This window comes from Nerophis lumbriciformis, linkage group LG22 (genome assembly GCF_033978685.3).
Source record: "Nerophis lumbriciformis linkage group LG22, RoL_Nlum_v2.1, whole genome shotgun sequence".
Lineage (NCBI taxonomy): Eukaryota > Metazoa > Chordata > Actinopteri > Syngnathiformes > Syngnathidae > Nerophis > Nerophis lumbriciformis.
In genome coordinates, this window is record NC_084569.2 from 21,157,604 (window position 1) to 21,177,458 (window position 19,855).

At 39.1% G+C, this 19,855-nt stretch overlaps 1 protein-coding gene across 12 annotated transcripts in view; it reads left to right on the top strand.

Moving 5' to 3' along the window:
• The window catches only part of cacna1aa (calcium channel, voltage-dependent, P/Q type, alpha 1A subunit, a), a 271,996-nt gene that overhangs the window by 209,019 nt on the left and 43,122 nt on the right, over window positions 1-19,855 (top strand). For 7 of the 12 annotated variants that reach the window (XM_072915681.1, XM_072915688.1, XM_072915690.1 and 4 more), the window contains 3 exons: window positions 7,590-7,704; window positions 10,164-10,271; window positions 14,402-14,505. In XM_072915681.1, the coding sequence (XP_072771782.1) occupies window positions 7,590-7,704; window positions 10,164-10,271; window positions 14,402-14,505 (327 nt within the window). Of the gene's footprint in view, window positions 1-2,018; window positions 2,116-7,589; window positions 7,705-10,163; window positions 10,272-14,401; window positions 14,506-19,855 lie in introns of all 12 variants that reach the window. The other 5 variants (XM_072915683.1, XM_072915686.1, XM_072915692.1 and 2 more) reach the window with 3 other exon arrangements.

Sequence of the window (19,855 nt, forward strand, 5' to 3'; positions counted from 1 at the left end):
GAAAATGAGCCTCAAAACATTTTTGCTGAAAAAGCTACCACAAATTCAAGCATCTTAGAATGCAACAATTACAAAAAAAAAACTGCAAACTTTTTTTACTGTGTTAACATCATTAAATCTTTTAGTGTCAATATTCCAACACGAGACTTCTTCCCAGAAGTGAAAAAAAGCGGTGGTCATGCCAGCCAAGATGGCTGTTGGGCAGCAAGCAGCACGCAAAGTACAAAGAAGAAGAATTATGAGAAATACTTCCAACCTTATTGAAAATAAGGTATTCTTCATCTCAGTATTTTAATAATGACTGAATTAATTAATTAAATATTACAAAACTGTTGTGTATACTAATTCATAGATGCTATTTTATTATATAAAAAGGTCAGTAAATGATTCTATATATTTGTAAACGCTCTGAAGTGGGAAAGGGTTAGGATTAAATAAGCTTTGCTTCTTCCTACTCCTTTTCGGGCATGATGTAAAATGAAATTATATGAAATTGTGTGATGTATTATGCTGTAAGTGTGTTCATGTTCGAAATAAACAAAAGAAAGAAAGAAAGAAACTACCTGAGTACGCAAAGGGCCTAGATCTTTCTGCAAAAAGCAGATACGAGCAAAAACTCCAACTATACAAAGGAAAAGATCCCTTTACTTGATCAAAAAAAGATTTGTCGAGTGATATCAAGGATTATTATTATGGAGTTCCCAGACAAATTGAAGTATGTTGTGCTTCGACGTCGTCATTTTCCACGACAAAACAGATAAAAACTTGGAAAAGCATGGAGGTCTACAACTTCTTAGTGCGTGGCTGGGTCAAGGAATATGGTATCAATACTCACCCAGATAAATATGCATCGTTTTGCTCCAGTAAGATTGCGTTTCATGATTCAACTTTGTGTCTTGCGAGGATGCGTCAATGCAAACAATCTAGCGCCCGGCAGCTCGACACCCGTGACTGCATATCCATTTAACAAACTAACAATTACATTTAGATTTTGGTTTTGCCGTATGTACTCTGAGAGGTAGAAGTACCTTTCCTGACAAAGTATCATTGACTCTGACTTTCTGGTTTTTGTTTGTTAAAAATTTAAATACAAATAAAATGAAGATAATACTTAAATGGAAAATAATAAATGAGTACAGTACATGAAAAATATATCAAACAAACCTTTAACAAAGCGGTCACTGGAAAACAGTGCTTTCTTCGACTCTTCTCCCTTGGACTGTACCACTTTTGTCGTCGTCTTTCGTAAAATCTTGCACTCTTCAGCTCCTTCTCGATTACCTCTCAAGGAACTCTGAGGAAACATTTATGCTTTTCAGCCAAAAACAACACAACCATGGGGGCATTTTTCTTTCAGAAAGGCTAAATGGCACCTAGTACTCATTGAGGACAGAAGCTGTAATGACCACCACACATATTCAATGAGCCGGACGTGACGTCATTAAAACCCAATCAATAGAAGACCTTTATTTAAAAGATACATTTCCTGCATACAGTACATTTATTACAATTTAGAAAAACAGGACCATTGTTAGAGTAACTTAATCCCTCTGTTACCTAGCCGTGATGTAGTCCGCTTTCAGTCCCGGGTCAACTCAGGGTCGTATTGTGCTGACGATGCTGTTTTTTGCACCACGTGTCAACCAATGTGTCGGGTTTACCAATCCCGGTGCTTTCGTGTGAAATCCTGCTGAACTCCATCAGAGCAGACTTTACATACACATCCCATACTGTATTGTTCTCTTGTAAATGATACCCAAGTTCTTCATGAGCATTATCAAGAAGCTGTGTCTAGTAAAGCTAATAGAGAAGCCGCATGATGGCCACCATGTCTACAAATCAGCCCAATAACCTTGTCCTTTTTTCTTTCTTTTGGTATTCTCTTTCTCTCTCTCTCCTTCACCCCATTTCTTACATTCTCCTCATCTCCCATCTCTGTTTTTTTCCCTCTCTTTACTTTCATCCCTCTCTTCTCTACCTCTTGGTTACTGGGGTGGTGGCACTGGCTGGTGGTGCAGTGGCAGGATCAGTTGCAGGCAAATGTATGACATGCTGAGGCACATGTGTCCTCCACTAGGCCTCGGGAAGAGGTGTCCTGCACGTGTGGCCTACAAGGTTAGAGAGGACCCCGCCCCCTAAGTCCCCTGCGGGTGGCGACAAAGGGGGCGTGGGCTTTTAGAAAGGGGGTCGTAGCGAGACGTCAACATGGTGTCATCTCTAGTGGTGTTGTTTTTTTTTCTGTTTCGTGGAAAGTGCAGGGGGTGGGGCTGGTCAGTGTTGTGGCGTTGTGTGGCAGTGTTGGAGTCGTGGGTGGAGGCAGCAAGACAAAAGGGGGCGGGGTTATCCACAGGAGGGATCGAAAGGAGGGACCTTCTCAGCTCGTTTGCACCATGCACCAATGACACACACCTACTGCACACCACATGCGATTGTCCATAATTCCGTACATTACACCTGTGAAGTTCATAAAGGCCCAGGTACACACCCCGCACATAAAGAAGCATGCATGTGCAGCAGTGCTTGGAAGGTCCGCTAGACTTCCGTCCTCTGACTCGTTCCTTGCTGTGGATGGGGCAAACTCACTCATACCGACACACACACACACACACACACACACAGCAAATGAGGTCACCCGCGCACCCACACAGAGAGAGTATGTGTTCTTTGCTATGGTAGAGAGAGCAGAAGGGCTTGTGTCAGTGATGTGTTTTCCTTCGAGAGCCTTTGGTTGCCATACAGAAGCACTCCTGTCACCCTTCATGTAGCAGCGCCGAGCCCCCAAGCTGCCTCTTTTTTCTATCTGCAAGTCCAATCTTCTCTTTGTCCTTTGGTTCTGTCGTCAATGCAGTTCTATTCTGTTTCCAGCCCCCTGCTCCCTCCACCTCTTCCTCCGCATTTCTGCATACCCCCTCACCTGTCTTCTGCATGGCCTTTCACCATCACCGCCATTTTCCATGCACACATCTCTCCAAACAATGAATACAGACACTATCTGACTAGAAATATGCAGTAACACTCTGATCAACTTCATCGTCCCCCAGCTGACCTGGAGCCAATAGCGTCATTCAAAAACATTGTTTTTATTGGCTACTTTGCTCTTGATTAAATGTGAAACCTAGGTTATAAAAAAACAAACTACAATTATGTTTACAGGTCAAAAATTTGGACACACCTTCTCATTCAATGCGTTTTTCATTATGTTCATGACTATTTACATTGTAGATTGTCACTGAAGGCATTAAAACTATGAATGAACACGTGGAGTTATGTACTTAACAAAAAAAGGTGAAATAACTGAAAACATGTTTTGGTAACACTTTAGTATGGGGAACATATTCACCATTAATTAGTTGCTTATTAACCTGCAAATTAGTAACATATTGGCTCTTAATTTGTCATTATTAAGTACTTATTAATGCCTTATTCTGCATGGCCTTATTATACGACCAGTAAGCCATTAACTAACAGTCTTCCCCTAGTGTCCAAATAACTCTAAATTAAGTCTTTGTTACTTAGAATATGTTTGCCATAGTAAAGTGTTCCCCATGTTTTATATTCTAGTTTCTTCAAAATAGCCACCCTTTGCTCTGATTACTTTTTTGCACACTCTTGGCATTCTCTCGATGAACTTCAAGAGGTAGTCACCTGAAATGTGAAATGTTCACTTTACAGGTGTGCTTGAAGTTCATTTAGACAATGCCAAGAGTGTATTCAGAGCAAAGGGTGGCTATTTTGAAGAAACTAGAATATAAAACATGTTTTCAGTTATTTCAGTTCATAACCCCTCATGTGTTCATTCATAGTTTTGATGCCTTCAGTGACAATCTACAATGTAAATAATCATGAAAACACATTGAATGAGGAGAAGGTTTGTCCAAACGTTTGGCCTGTACTGTACATGTCTTGGATTATGGCAGGGTTCTAGCAACAGCGCTATTTGCTACCAGGTTTTTACATCTCCAGTTTTGTTCTCAATCCCCTGTGTCATCATCGTTTTGGTTGTACCTGCAAAATATTCTATGTTGGAGGGTTTTTTTCAACCCTTGTACATCCTTCGGGCCCAAAACAGGAATTGCATGTGTTCCTTATATGATAGGATTTGTTCAGTTTGAAGGTTAGCGGTATGATTTTTTAGATTTATACATTTGCGTTGTGTTTTTGATTGCAACGTAGTTAGAATAGGATATACAAATTAATTATACACACTTTCTCTCAATAACTCTTTTGGTGCCAGTGACTCCCATTATAACTGCTATTTTTAACAGACTATAATCTTAGACTTAGACTTAGACAATCTTTATTGATCCACAAGGGAAATTGTTCCACACAGTAGCTCAGTTTCGAAGGATGGAAAGGATAATGCAGGTATTAAGTAGACTAAAAATGTACCATAATATAAAATATAACATATGTAATATATACATAGTATATATACAGTATATAATATATACTGATATATTATATTATTATATTTTTATATAATATATACAATATATGTAATATTTACATATTATATACACAGTATATAATATATACTAAAAGGGACAAGCGGTAGAAAATGGATGGATGTATACTATATTATATTTTTTACATAATACATACAATATATACATATACATATAATATAATCTATAATACAATATATTACTATGCTTTTTACATGAAAGCTGAATGAATCTTATTCTTGTCGATTGAAAAACAAGAAAAGTGTTTTGTGTAATTGCAACCCCTTAAAGGGGAACTGCACTTTTTTTGGAATTTTGCCTATCGTTCCCAATTATTATGACATTATTATTATTATTACATGACGACGGAATCATTTTTTTTTTAATGCATTCTAAATATTAAATAAACGTAAATAAAAGTCTGCTTACAGCGGAGCCAATGGGAGGTCCTCTATGCCGCCCATATAATCTGATAAATAACCATTCAAAAACCACCAACAATACTTAAATATTAACCAGGTATTAGTGATATTGTTATTATAAGCGCTAACACAGACAAACTATTTAAAACGGCGCCATTATCACTACCGTGTGTCCCTATGTTTACATTATCGAGTGGTCTGCTGCTTTCTCGCTTCCTTGCTCCCTGTAAATTTATTCTAGATCATAAATCTTGCATCTCACCTGGACAGAAGAAATCTGAGTAGGTATTTCAACAAGTCGGTACACTTTGACAGCCATTTAGGACCCAAAAATTGCAAGAACAGCACAAAAAGACGCTTGGTCTTGGTTAAACTGCCATTAAACTGCTGAAATGCAAGGAAAAGATCTGGTGCAGTTATATATAACATATAAAAAACTCATATGAACTCAATAAAATCAACCTGCTTTTTCTCTAATTTTAGCTCGGTAGGCACTGTAAATATAATCTGCTTTGTCTACTATATTAAAATTATCGTTGTTACTTATGACACTTTTATGAGCGGGTCCCTTTTGCACTACCGAGCTTCAGCGAGGCGCAGAAACTTTTGAAAATTATTAAAAGAAAAAACAAACAAACTGGTAAGCAATTGATTTTTAGGTCCTACAGTTAGAGGAGGGAATAGAAAAATCCAGAACATTTATTTATTACCAGGTGTTAATACAATGTTATAGTTGTACAGTATACCGGTACAAGTATAGTACCGAATCATAGTCGGTACTATACCGCCTTTAAAAAATGTAGTCGATAGTACTATGATTACATTGATATTTTTTAGCATCACAAAAAAAAATTTCGTTTTTTTTTTTTAAATGTTTGTTATGTTTATAAACTCAGGAAATATGTCCCTGGACACATGAGGACTTTGAATATGACCAATGTATGATCCTGTAATGACTTGGTGTCGGATTGATACCCGAATTTGTGGTATCATCCAAAACTAATGTAAAGTATTCAAACAACAGAAGAATAAGTGATTGTTACATTTTAACAGAAGTGTAGATAGAACATGTTAAAAGAGAAAGTAAGCAGATATTAATAGTAAATGAACAAGTAGATCTATAATTCATTTTCTACTGCTTGTCCTTAATAATTTGGACAAAATAATAGAATAAAAAATGACACAATATGTACTGCATATGTCAGCAGCTAAATTAGGAGCCTTAGTTTGCTTACTTACTACTAAAAGATACATTTGTTTGTATGTTCACTATTTTATTTAAGGACAAAGTTGCAATAAGAAACATATATTTAATGTACCCTAAGATTTTTTGTTAAAATATAGACAATAGTGCAATTTTTTGTGGTCCCCTTTATTTAGAAAGGTATCGAAATACATTTTGGTACCGGGACAACACTAATCTGTACAGTAGGGGAGGCTCACTCTACAGGCTCAAAGCCTTGCTCAAAAAGGTTCATTATGTCTTCTTATTCATAAACTCTTTCAAATGTTTTTGTAATCAGACAATATTTTCGGTATATTTAGATGGAATCTTTACCTGACAGGTTTCGACTGTCATCTGCAGTTTTCTTCAGAAAGGTCACCTGACCACTGGCTTAAGGCCTTCTACCTTAGTAGTATACATTTACCAGGCCTGACTCAGTAAAGCTAATATCTCTTGCATGACATTTTATTTTCATTGCATTAGGGAAAATAAAACATTTTCAGTTATTTATACTGCAATTTATACAAGGTCCAACTGCTGATTTATTGATGTATATGTTTTCAAGTCTATTTATCCTACCCACCTTTTTTGGCTGTTGCATCATTTTCACCCCATGACTTTCAATAATCATCATCTTTGCATCGTTTTCTTAGGTCCCCCCCCCAGCCCCCCTGTGTTTCTGCAGAATGCTGCTCTCTCTCACCTATTAACCCTCAAAGTCTGTGCCCATTTCTCCACACATTTCGACACCAAAGTGTTAAGGATATATACCATATCAACTTAGCGACTGATTTGTCTTCAGTACATTGAAAGAAGGCACAAACCCATTGTAATATCGCCCCACAGAGGATGCTTTCTGTGTACGGCTGCGCAGTTGCTTGTCCTGTGAGGCATATCGCGTGTGGCTTGCATGCTTTGCATGGGGGGTAGTTGGGCTTAGGGGGGGTGTTGACATTATGAAAAAAAAGATACTTGGGACGTATGGATTAAGGGGAAGGAATTGGGGGGGCTGCATGGTTTGCTGCATGTCCGGGTGACCGCCGTCCTTCTGTCAGCAAACACACCCAAACTGACTGTGGTGTGTATTGTTGTGTCCTTCCGTCTCGTACTGTAATGAACCAACAAGACCTCAAAGGAATCAAACCAAATAAGCACAAACCAAAGTACGCTCCCTTTCCCTATAAGATGTCTGTCGCTTGGTTTTTGGCTTGTTGGTTTAGGTCTGTGTTGCATTTATTGTGAACCTCCAATCCCCTTCATTATGAGCTGTGGGTAACAGAATTTGCAGTCAATCTATTTATCCGTCTAAAGCTTGAATTAATAAGCTTGACAATTGTAAAAAAAACTGTTGGATCGCGACATGAAACTTTATTCGGAATTTGAGCTAATCGTACTTATGCTATGCACAGCTCCTTCACCCTCCCCCTTGTCACCTGGAGGTTCTAAAAATATGCCGTGCCTTATTTGATACTCATTCTCATGGACCTTCTCCTGCAGAGACTCCTTCGTATGGACCTGCCCGTGGCTGATGACAACACCGTTCACTTCAACTCCACCCTCATGGCTTTGATACGCACGGCGCTCGACATCAAGATCGCTAAGATTTCGGAAGGTGCGCAATAACTCTTGTTTATAATCGAACCATTTTCCAGCAAAAATATGTTAAAACAGTTTCACTGGCTTGTATTATGGAACACCATGGCTAAGAGACATCTCGTACTTCAGCTACGTGTACAAATGTTGCAGGTCATTGATATATTCAGACTAGGAATGTGCCAATCAATCTGCAATTTTTTGTGAAAAAGTATGTGATCGCAATGCCTTTTAATGCTTATCACAAACGCCGATCGCCTCTGGCTGACACTGTATTTAAAGTTAAAGTTAAAGTACCAATGATTGTCACACACACACTAGGTATGGCGAAATTATTCTCTGCATTTGACCCATCACCCTTGATCACCCCCTTGGAGGTGAGGGGAGCAGTGGGCAGCAGCAGTGGCCGCGCCCGGGAATCATTTTTGGTGATTTAACCCCCAATTCCAACCCTTGATGCTGAGTGTCAAGCAGGGAGGTGATGGGTCCCATTTTTATAGTCTTTGGTATGACTCGGCCAGGGTTTGAACTCACAACCTACCGATATCAGGGCGGACACTCAAACCACTAGGCCACTGAGTAGGTGTATATTGTGTATATTGCCAAAAGTATTTGGCCACCTGCCTTGACTCACATATGAACTTGAAGTGTCATCCCAGTCCTAACCCATAGGGTTCAATATAATGTCGGTCCACCTTTTGCAGCTATTACAGCTTCAACTCTTCTGGGAAGGCTGTCCACAAGGTTGCGGAGTGTGTTTATAGGAATTTTCCACCATTCTTCCAAAAGCGCATTGGTGAGGTCACACGCTGATGTTGGTCAAGAAGGCCTGGCTCTCAGTCTCCGTTCTAATTCATCCCAAAGGTGTTCTATCGGGTTCAGGTCAGGACTCTGTGCAGGCCAATCAAGTTCATCCACACCAGACTCTGTCATCCATGTCTTTATGGACCTTGCTTTGTGTACTGGTGCACAGTCATGTTGGAAGAGGAAGGGGCCCGCTCCAAACTGTTCCCACAAGGTTGGGAGCATGGAATTGTCCAAAATTTCTGGTATCCTGGAGCATTCAAAGTTCCTTTCACTGGAACTAAGGGGCCAAGCCCAACTCCTCCAAAACAACCCCACGCTATAATTACTCATCCACCAAATTTCACACATAGCACAATACAGTCTGAAATGTAGCGTTCTCCTGGCAGCTTCCAAACCCAGACTCGTCCATCAGATTGCCAGATGGAAAAGTGTGATTTATCACGCCAAGGAACGCGTCTCCTCTGCTCTAGAGTCCAGTGGCGAAGTGCTTTACACCACTGCATCCGACGCTTTGCATTGGACTTGGTGATGTATGGCTTAGATGCAGCTGCGCGGCCATGGAAACCCATTCTATGAAGCTCTCTGCGTACTGTACGTGGGCTAATTGGAAGGTCACATGAAGTTTGGAGCTCTGTAGCAACTGACTGTGCAGGAAGTCGGCGATCTCTTTGCACTATGCGCTTCAGCATCCGCTGACCCCTCTCTGTCAGTTAACGTGGCCTACCACTTCGTGGCTGAGTTGCTGTTGTTCCCAAACTCTTCCATTTTCTTATAATAAAGCTGCCAGTTGACTTTTGAATATTTAGGAGCAAGGAAATTTCACGACTGGATTTGTTGCACAGGTGGTATCCTATGACAGGTCCACGCTGGAAATCACTGAGCTTCTACGACGTGAAAGGGACGGGTAGGGGACTGGTATTTTTTAGAAGCGGTATAGTACAGAATATGATTCATTAGTATCACGGTACTATACTAATACCTGTATACTGTACAACTCTACCGTGAACACACCAACATGTACCAGGCAATGGCGTTAAAAGTCATGTTTGATCGTCTCATGGCTGCTGTCCAGGCTATTTGCCGTCTCTTTGTTAGCTTCATAATCCGACTTCCTCGGGCTTTGCTTTCATGCTGGAAATGAGAAAAATATCACCAAATCCTTTTTTTTCCCCCTGAAGCAATCAAAACCACAATTGTGGCAGTTAACGATGCCGCATGTTTCCGCCATATTTTAAACTTGTTTGAGGAAATAAAACAAAACTTAAGCACATAGTCTTGCTGGCCATGTAAGTAAGCGAGTCAGAGTCCAGCAGGAGTCCAGCAATTTGTTTCCACTTTCAAGCCCGATCGACAGCAAACCTTTTTTCAAAAAGGTGTCCTAAAATTTACCCAAAAAACTACAGTCAAGTTGTATTTTCTGAGCAATATATGTCCACTTCTTGGTGCATTTTCCAAACGAGTGAATAATGCTTGTGAAGAAAAGAAATGCAATAAAAATTGATTTTGAGTTTGAGATGCTGTCTGGCTAGGAACCATTGTGTACTTCTTAATTGTTGACATTTTAGATTTAGTGCGAACAAATTCAATATTTCACATCACTACTAATAAAATCTGTACGTGTGCATATACTGTAGGTCTTATCTATTTCTTCTGTGTGAATGTGTGTGTCAGGTGGCATCGACAAGCACCAGATGGACGCAGAGCTAAGGAAAGAGATGATGGCGATCTGGCCCAATCTCTCCCAGAAGCATCTGGACTTGCTGGTTACGCCCCATAAGTGTAAGTTACGGAGTACGGGGGGAGGGCCAGCGCGGCATCGAAGCCTGGCTGCAGGCGCAGCACCGCGCCACCCGCTGCTCCGACGTTGTTCTCTCTTCCACGCCACCTGAGGACCGCTTCTTTCAGCCAGTCTCTCTTCACTGCTGCACCCTCTGATACAGCTGGCACATGTGATGCCACATAACCGTGCTAGACTCCTAACACCTCAGCCTATCATCAGAGGGTGCCTTCCTGTTAGGGGTGTCCCGATCCGATATTGATATCGGATATCTGTCCGATATCAGCAAAAAAATAGGATGATATCGGCTTGCGTGTGGAATTTCAGATAAAAGCTGGAAGCCAGTTAACATCTAAATGTCCTCCAAATAGTTTGATAATTATCTGCCACTTGCCAAGATTTAACATTTTATTTCTAGAAACTTTCCTAGTTTTAAGAGCTATTTACTTATGTTTAGTTTTAGCATGAATGATTAGATTTTTTCTATTCTGGTTTAACATTTTTAAACCTTTACCTTTTGTAAATGACTTCACTGAAATGCACTGCAAAATAGAGCTAAATTAAAATAAAATAAAAAGACTAGATTTTAGGAAAGAAAATACTAAAAACTTGTGAAATTAACTAGTTGCATGGACAGATCATTTTACTTGAAAGGATATCCTAAATTAGCAGGACTTTTATTCTGAAAACAAGCAATATTTAACTTGCAATTCTTAAATTAAGTATCCTCGGTGTGTTGCAGAATCTTTAAAAATGATTTTCTATGTGGGCAAAACAAACATTTTTTTATTTAAGTGAAGTGAATTATATTTATGTAGCGCTTTTCTCTAGAGACTCAAAGCGCTTTACATTGTGAAACCCATTATCTACATCTTTAAGCTATATTTAAACCAGTGTGGGTGGCACTGGGAGCATAATTAGATGTTCCTATTTTGGTTTAAAAATGTTAACACTAGGGGTGTCCCGATCCGATATTGATATCTGTCCGATATCAGCAAAAAAATAGGATGATATCGGCTTGCATGTGAAATTTCAGATAACATCTCCTGCAAAGCTGGAAACCCAGTTAACATTTAAATGTTGTCTAAATAGTTTGATCATTTCTTGTACACTGCAAATTATTTGCCACTTGCCAAGATTCAACATTTAGTTTCTAGAAACTTCCCTAGTTTTAGGAGCTATATACTTGTGTATTTTTAGTCATTGACTCATTTTAATTAGATTTTTCTATTTTGGTTTAAAAATGTTAAACCAGAATAGAAAAATCTAATTATTCATGCTAAAAATTTTCAAATTGAGAAAAACAACTATTTAAATGGGGCGGCGGGGCTCAGTTGGTAGAGCGACCGTGCCAGCAACTTGAGGGTTCCAGGTTTGATCCCCGCTTCTGCCATCCTAGTCACTGCCGTTGTGTCCTTGGGCAAGACACTTTACCCACCTGCTCCCAGTGCCACCCACACTGGTTTAAATGTAGCTTAAAGATGTAGATAATGGGTTTCTCTATGTTAAGTGCTTTGAGTCTCTGGAGAAAAGCGCTATATAAATATAATTCACTTCACTTCACTTAAATAAAAAAAATTTGGTTTTCCCCACATAAAAAATCGTTTTTAAAGATTATGCAACACATCGAGGATTGTTAATTTAAGAATTGAAAGTTAAATAATGCTTGTTTTCAGAATAAAAGTCCTGCTAATTTTAGGATGTCTTATCAAGTCACATTACCTGTCCATGCAATTAATTTCACTAGTTTCTAGTATTTTCTTTCCTAAACTCTAGTCTTTTTTACTTTAGCTCTATTTTGCAGTGCATTTCAGTGAAGTAATTTACAAAAGGTAAACATGTTAGACTAGGCTTAGAGAAACTTGCAGCTACACAACAGATAAGCACAATAGCACACAAGCTGCACATTCGTAGAATTGTCCTTAAGTGAACAATATTACCATCTAAAACAAGGGTGTCAAACTCTGGCCCGCGGGCCAAATGTGGCCCGCCGTGTAATTTCACTTGGCCCGTGAGGTGATATCAAATTAACACTAGAGCTGGCCCGCCGATTATATACAGCGGCGGTGCCGCGGTACACCGCTAATTCTCATACTTGCTAAACCTCCCGGGAGACTCCCGAATTTCAGTGCCCCTCCCGAAAATTGTGAGGTCCCCTTTTTGTCCAGTCCGAGTGCTGGCCCAGTTACATATGTGCGGCTTTGACACGCACACAGAAGTGAATGCAACGCATTCTTGATCTTCAGCGATACAGGTTACACTGAGGGTGCCAGTATAAAAACCTTTAACATTGTTACAAATATACGCCACACTGTGAATCCACACCAAACAGGAATGACAAACACATTTTGGGAGAACATCTGTACAGTAACACAACATAAACACAACAGAACAAATACCCAGAACCCTTTGCAGCACTAACTCTTCCGGGACGCTACAAGGTGTGTGTGTGTGTGTGTGTGTGTGTGTGTGTGTGTGTGGGGGTGGGGGTTCGGAAGTAGCGGGGGTGTATATTGTAGCGTCCCGGAAGAGTTAGTGCTGCAAAGGGTTCTGGGTATTTGTTCTGTTGTGTTTATGTTGTGTTACTGTGCGGATGTTCTCCCAAAATGTGTTTGTCATTCTTGTTTGGTGTGGATTCACAGTGTGGCATATATTTCTAACAATGTTAAAGTTGTTTATACGGCCACTCTCAGTGTAAACTGTATCGCTGTTGATGAAGTATGCTTTGCATTTACGTGAGTGTGCGCACAGGAGCCGCTCATATCTTGTGACTGGGCGGGCACGTTGTTAGAAAGGATGAATAGCGGACGTGACGTCAGCTCGTAGAGGACGTTAAAAGCAGTGCCTGTAAGGCACGCCCCCAAGACTGTGGAATACAAGATATAATGACTGATGAACACCTTCGTTTGATAATGAGGGATGCCTCAGCTCAAAGCCTGATCCCCGACATTAATAAACTAGCATCCAAGAAAAGATGGCAGGTATCTGGCTTGGGCACATCAGATTAGATCAGTGTGTTACAAACTGAGCAGTTTAAAGTCCTGAATGGTTGGTTTATTATTTTATTTTCAAATTTATTAGCCTGTGGAAAAAGTTAATGTTGATATTTACCTCAGAAGGCTGCAAATACAAAAGAGGCATTCAATGTTTATTTAAATTGTATTTGATATGCCATTGATATTTTTTTAATTATTATTATTATTATTTGAAACTCGATTTTGCATGTCACTATAAAGTTATATAAGCCTTGCTTGTTCAATATTTAATGCAAAACTTGTTTGGGTCCCTATCAAAAAGGTAAATTTGTTCAACCTTGGCCCGCGACTTTGTTCAGTTTTAAATTTTGGCCCACACTGTATTTGAGTTTGACACCCCTGGTCTAAAACATCACATGTGTTAACATAAACAAGTATCAAGTCATTAAAGCCCCATATTACTTACATGTACAAAGTCTCCAAGGCTGAAGTGTATAAGAAAGTATCTCGTAACAAACGTGTCCGCATCATTCAACACACTGCGACTCATGACCTTGATTTGATGAATTATTGTGACCACTAGGTGTCGCCAGGAACAACACAAAAACACTCCACTTCAAAAGTGTCATAGGGTTAGGGTTTTGCATACCTATACCATTGCTGATATCGTACCGGATTGATATCAGTATTGTCCATTACTCAAGGCTCCAATATCAGTATCGTATCAGAAGTGAGAAAGTTGTATCGGGACACCCCTACTTTCTATAGATCAAATCTCTATAGATGTCTTTTCACTACAGGTACAGTTTTACATAGAAAATAGTACAAATTTGTGTTTATTCAATGCATGATATTGACTGTATCAACATATAGTTTCAGCTCAAGGCGCTATGTCCTAAATTCTACAGTATATAAACTTGCACTACACTACACGACAGTAAAAATGCTAAAAAAAATATATATACAGTATATATATATATATATATATATCTGCCTGTGAAAAGACTATGTGCTCAATGTCCATGTATGAATGTGTGAAATGTAAAAAGTGTTGGTTTGTTTGTCAGTGTGCACGCCTCACACCTCTCTACCATTCCTGGCGCTCAGGGTCCATACCAAAGGGTCTAATCTTGCAGGGTAACTTGTCATTCTCTCAGCAGCGACAGACCTGACAGTGGGCAAAATCTACGCTGCCATGATGATCATGGAGTACTACAGACAGAGCAAGATCAAGCGCTCTCAGGCTCTTCGGGACGAGCAGGTAATGCATGTCCGGCTGTGGTCAGCCACATTTTTTTGGCCTTTGGTGATTTACACATTTCTATTTAAAAAAAAAAAAAAAAAATGCATTTAAAAAACTCCATCTGGAAGGATGTATTTTGTAGAAAAAGTTTGCAATATCCTGTTATGTTTTGTGTGTGTGTGTAAAAAAAAAAAAAAAAAAGAGGTTGCCCTCACAAATATACATATATATGTTGATGAGTGTATATTTTGACTGTATTTCATTTAAGGGCAGTAGTGGGGCTTTGGACCACAGGGTCAGGGGTTCAGCCGCCCATGTGGGGCTAGTTGCTGAAAAGAAGCCATTCACCCATGAGTACAGCACCGCAGCCTAAACTGCTATTCAACTCACCCTCATTATGCAAATTAGGAGATTGAATATATTTATTTGATGTATAATATTTGTATTATTTAAGTATTGGCCATGCACTCCCTTGCCATTAACAGAAATACCAATGCTGCCATCTGCTGGTCAAACTGACTCCTCTTCTTGGGAACTAGTTCATCCAGTTCAGGGATCGGCAACCCACATTGATAAAAGAGCCATATTGGACCAAAAATACAAAAAAAAAAATCTGTCTGGAGCCGCAAAAAATTAAAAGCCTTATAATGAAGGCAACACATGATGTAAGTGTCTATATTAGGTATATTAGACTACTATCAAAGGCTGACGCAAATCTTTGTTGACAGAAATGTTGTATTTTAATTTGTATTCTACACATTTTTGCAACATTGGAAATTATTAGTAAAATGGAGACTTCCCACAGGTTGAAATAACTCCTGGAAATGGACAAAAGTATAGATGTGTGTGTCCATGTTTAAGAAAAAGGCTGTCGTCTTCTAATGAATTTATTACAATCTTTGCAAGCTGGGTAATGTTTGCTGTGGTCTGGAACAACATGGCACACAAGCAACTATGAGAAATGCAGCCAATGTTACATCCAGATAATGTGTCATGAGACATGCAAATATAAATTAAATACGGAGAGGACATAAGTAAAGGAAATTAAATGAGCTCAAATATACCTACAAACAAGGCATAATGATGCAATATGTACATACAGCTAGCCTAAATAGCATGTTAGCATCAATTAGCTTGCAGTCATGGATGGAACGATATGCACTCCAGCAAATCAATAGAATCAACAAAGCTCACCTTTGTGCATTCACGCACAGCATAAAATGTTTGGTGGACAAAATGAGACTAAGAAGGAGTGGCATAAAACATGTCTTTCTGTGGCAGCGTCGGAGAAAGTTGTACATGTAAACAAACTACGATGAGTTCAAGGATCGCTGAAATTACTAGGACAAAACGGTGCTTTCCAAATACTCTCATCAGTGAAGCATATATAATATAAACCGTGAGATTTCTAACAAGTAGGAAGGTTTGTGTCATGTTTGTCCTCCTACACAAACCATATTCAAACTAAAATTATATATATTTTTTCATCTTTTTCCATTTTCACACATCTCTGAAAGAGGTCCAGGGAGCCACTAGGGCGGCGCTAAAGAGCAACATCGGCTCTCGAGCCGCGGGTTGCTGACCCCCGATCCAGTTCTATATATCTGTCTAATGTGTATCACAAATATAATGTTAATCTGCAGACATTGGTGTACTTTTTATTGCACATTTCGTAGGGGTGTCCCAATAAAAATATGTCAGCTCTAATACGATACCAATAATGGAGACCTGAGCATTGGCGTATATACCGATATTAGTCCGGTACGATATCAGCACGGATCATAGTAGATACTTTTGTAGTGTAGAACGTTAGAAAAGGTTTATTCAAGTGAAATTATTTAGAAAATAATAATAGGTAACTTGTGACACATTTATGCTATTTAAGTGGAGTGATATTTTGTTTTTGGCTACACCTTGTGGTCACAGTAATTTATTAAAATAAGCTAATGACGTAGTAAGTCGAATGGTACCGGATACTCTCTAATACGCTTCTGCCTTGGAGACTTTGTATGTGTAAGTAATATGCAACTATAATTATTGAAATACTTGTTTATATTGACAAATGTGGAGTTTTAAACTGCAATATTGTTCAATTAAGGATGCTTTTTATGTATGTCTAGCTTGTGTGTTATTGTGTGCTTAGCTGTTGTGTAGCTGCTAGCTCCTAGTAGCCTATAGCCTAGCATGTTTAATAAGAATCAGAAATACTTTAATAATTCCCGAGGGGAAATTAAGATTTTCAGCACAATCCCATTCAAGATCAGACAAATATCACAGGGAGACAGAACAGGATTACTGACGTGTCTGCCAACTTCCGGCGCCCCTTACAAAATAGGTGAAAAACAGGTAAACGCTGAAAAATATTCAGTCTAAGCCTCGGCCCTAGGAAGAAGAAAAAAACCTCATAGCCATAGCACACATAAACATGTGTGTAAGAGGGAAAAATTAAAGAACACACAGGACATTAAAGACATTAAAAGAGCAGAGCTGATGCAACCAGCCACTTCTACACACAGCCACACAAGTAAAACAACAAAAACAACAACATATAGCCACCGTCTGCTGGGGTGAGGGGACCATGGCCAGAGACAGGAGCAGACCCAACAAAGCAATTAATTGAATTAATTTCCCCTTCCCTGTGGGATTATTAAAGTATTTTTGATTCTGATTCTGATGTTTGGTAAAGTGAAGTGAATAATCTTTATATAGCGCTTTTTTCTCTCGAGACTCAAAGCGCTTTACATAGTGAAACCCATTATTGGGAATAGTCAATCATCAATCAACCAAAGTTTACTTCTATAGCCCTTAATCACAAATGTCTCAAAGGGCTGCACAAGCCACAACGACATCCTCAGATCCCACATCAGGGCAAGAAAAAAACTCAACCCAATGGGACCACGGTGAAATCCTGACCGCAAGATGAAAGGTGCAATGGATGCCGAGTAGATACGGTTAATAATGTGAGAGTCCAGTCCATAGTGGGGGCCCAGGTGTCTTGCCCAAGGACACAACGGCAGTGGCTATGATGGCGGAAGCGGGAATTTAACATGGAACCCTCAAGTTGCTGGCACGGTCGTTTTACCAACTGAGCTATTTTTACCTTTTCTAGGTTATTTTGGTAAAATACAAGAAAAAAACTACTTGCACAAGTAAACACGCTGTATTGGAGCTGATATTATAGATTTTAGATGCAAAACTGTATCATCAGATAGTTGTCTTTTTTTTTGTTGTTGCTGATATCAGACCGATCGGGACACCTCAAACATTTAGTACCTTTTTTTTAATAATAAGCTTGAAATACCGTATAGGCCAGGGGTGTCAAACTCATTTTAGCTCAGGGGCCGCATGGAGGAAAATCTGTACACACGCGGGCCGGACTATTAAAATCATGGCATTAAAACTAAAAAAATAAAGACAACTTCAGATTGTTTTCTTTGTCTTACTTTGGCCAAAAATAGAACAAACACATTCTGAAAATATTACAATAAAAATATAGGAAAAAATCCCGGCAGCGGTAAAGTTTAGATCCATGAAGGAAAGAAGAAAGTGAATGAATGTTTATAACTGAATACATTTACATATGCGTGAAAATGTGTTTTCTTTGTATAATTTGTTTTTAATGAATTAAGTAACGTTTATGACAACCTTTTTCCAAAACACAATATAGAATGTGATATATAACAGGATAATGAATACATTTATCATTGGTTTTCGAAACGGTTACAAAAAAGTGGGACCCCAAAAATTTACTGTGGGACCCCATTTTTATGACTTGATGACATTTTGAAAATTCCTAGTGCCAAAACTGATGGCGTATTGGTGCGTGCAAAACAGCAGCACGCAGCTGTGGCCTGCGGGCCGGTTCTAATACTAGACTTAGATTTAGACTTAGACTTCCTTTTTAAGGTCATTCAAATTTGAACTTTACAGCACAGATAAGAACGGAATTTTGTTACATAAGCTAATGGTAGTGCAGGATAATAAAAAAAAGCAATAAGGTGCATATATAAATAAATAAATATATATAAATAATATATATATAAAATAAATAAATAAATAGATTACTGTACAGATAAATATATTGCACTTTTTCACATGCGTCCACGTTTATGGATGTATGTTATATTAATCAAATATCATCCCGGGGGCCATAGATCATTCATTCGTGGGCCGGATCTGGCCCGCGGGCCTTGACTTTGACACCCCTGGTATAGGCACAATGTGTACTCTTTCCCCACCTCCTCCTTCCTTCACCCTAATACTCCTTACTTGAACAATTTATTTTGCATTGAGCCATTGCATTTATGTGAGTACTGTGCAATGCTGTCACATCTTAACAACCCTTTTATTTACTAAGCAAGGTTTCCCATGAATTTGCATTATTCACCTGACCAAAACATCTTGGACGCTTTGAGGGAACAGTCTTGGGTATGGTCCTTTTCTGTTCCAGCATGACAAAGCAAGGTCCATAAAGGCATGCTCGGAGAAGTCTGGTGTGGAATAATCCCGTCAAACACTTTTGAGAAGAACTTGATCAGATTGATTCTAAATATTCCCACGGCTTCTTTTCGTATTATATACTTGCAGCCAGTGTTTTTCAACCACTGTGCCGCGGCACACTAGTGTGCCGTGAGATACAGTCTGGTGTGCCATGGAAGATTATGAAATTTCACCTATTTGGGTTAAGAATATTTTTTGCAAACCAGTAATTGTAGTCTGCAAATGATGTGTTGTTGAGTGTCGGTGCTGTCTAGAGCTCGGCAGAGTAACCGTGTAATACTCTTCCATATCAGTAGGTGGCAGCCGGTAGCTAATTGCTTTGTAGATGTCCGAAACAGAGGGAGGCAGGGTGCAGGTAAAAAGCTGTCTAATGCTTAAACCAAAAATAAACAAAAGGTGAGTGCCCCTAAGAAAAGGCATTGAAGCTTAGGGAAGGCTATGCAGAATTAAATTAAAACTGAACTGGCTACAAAGTAAACAAAAATAGAATGCTGGACGACAGCAAAGACTTACTGTGGGGCAAAGACGGCGTCCACAATGTACATCCGAACATGACATGACAATCAACAAGGTCCCCACAAAGAAGGATAAAAACAACTGAAATATTCTTGATTGCTAAAACAAAGTAGATGCGGGAAATATCGCTCAAAGGAAGACATGAAACTGCTACAGGAAAATACCAACAAAAGAGAAAAAGCCACCAAAATTGGAGCGCAAGACAAGAACTAAAACACTACACACAGGAAAACAAAAAAAAAAACTCTAAATAAGTCACGGCGTGATGTGACAGGTCGTGACAGTACACCTACTTTGAGACAAGAGCTATATTGATGCATGCTTGGTTATGGTTTAAAGTCATATCCAACAA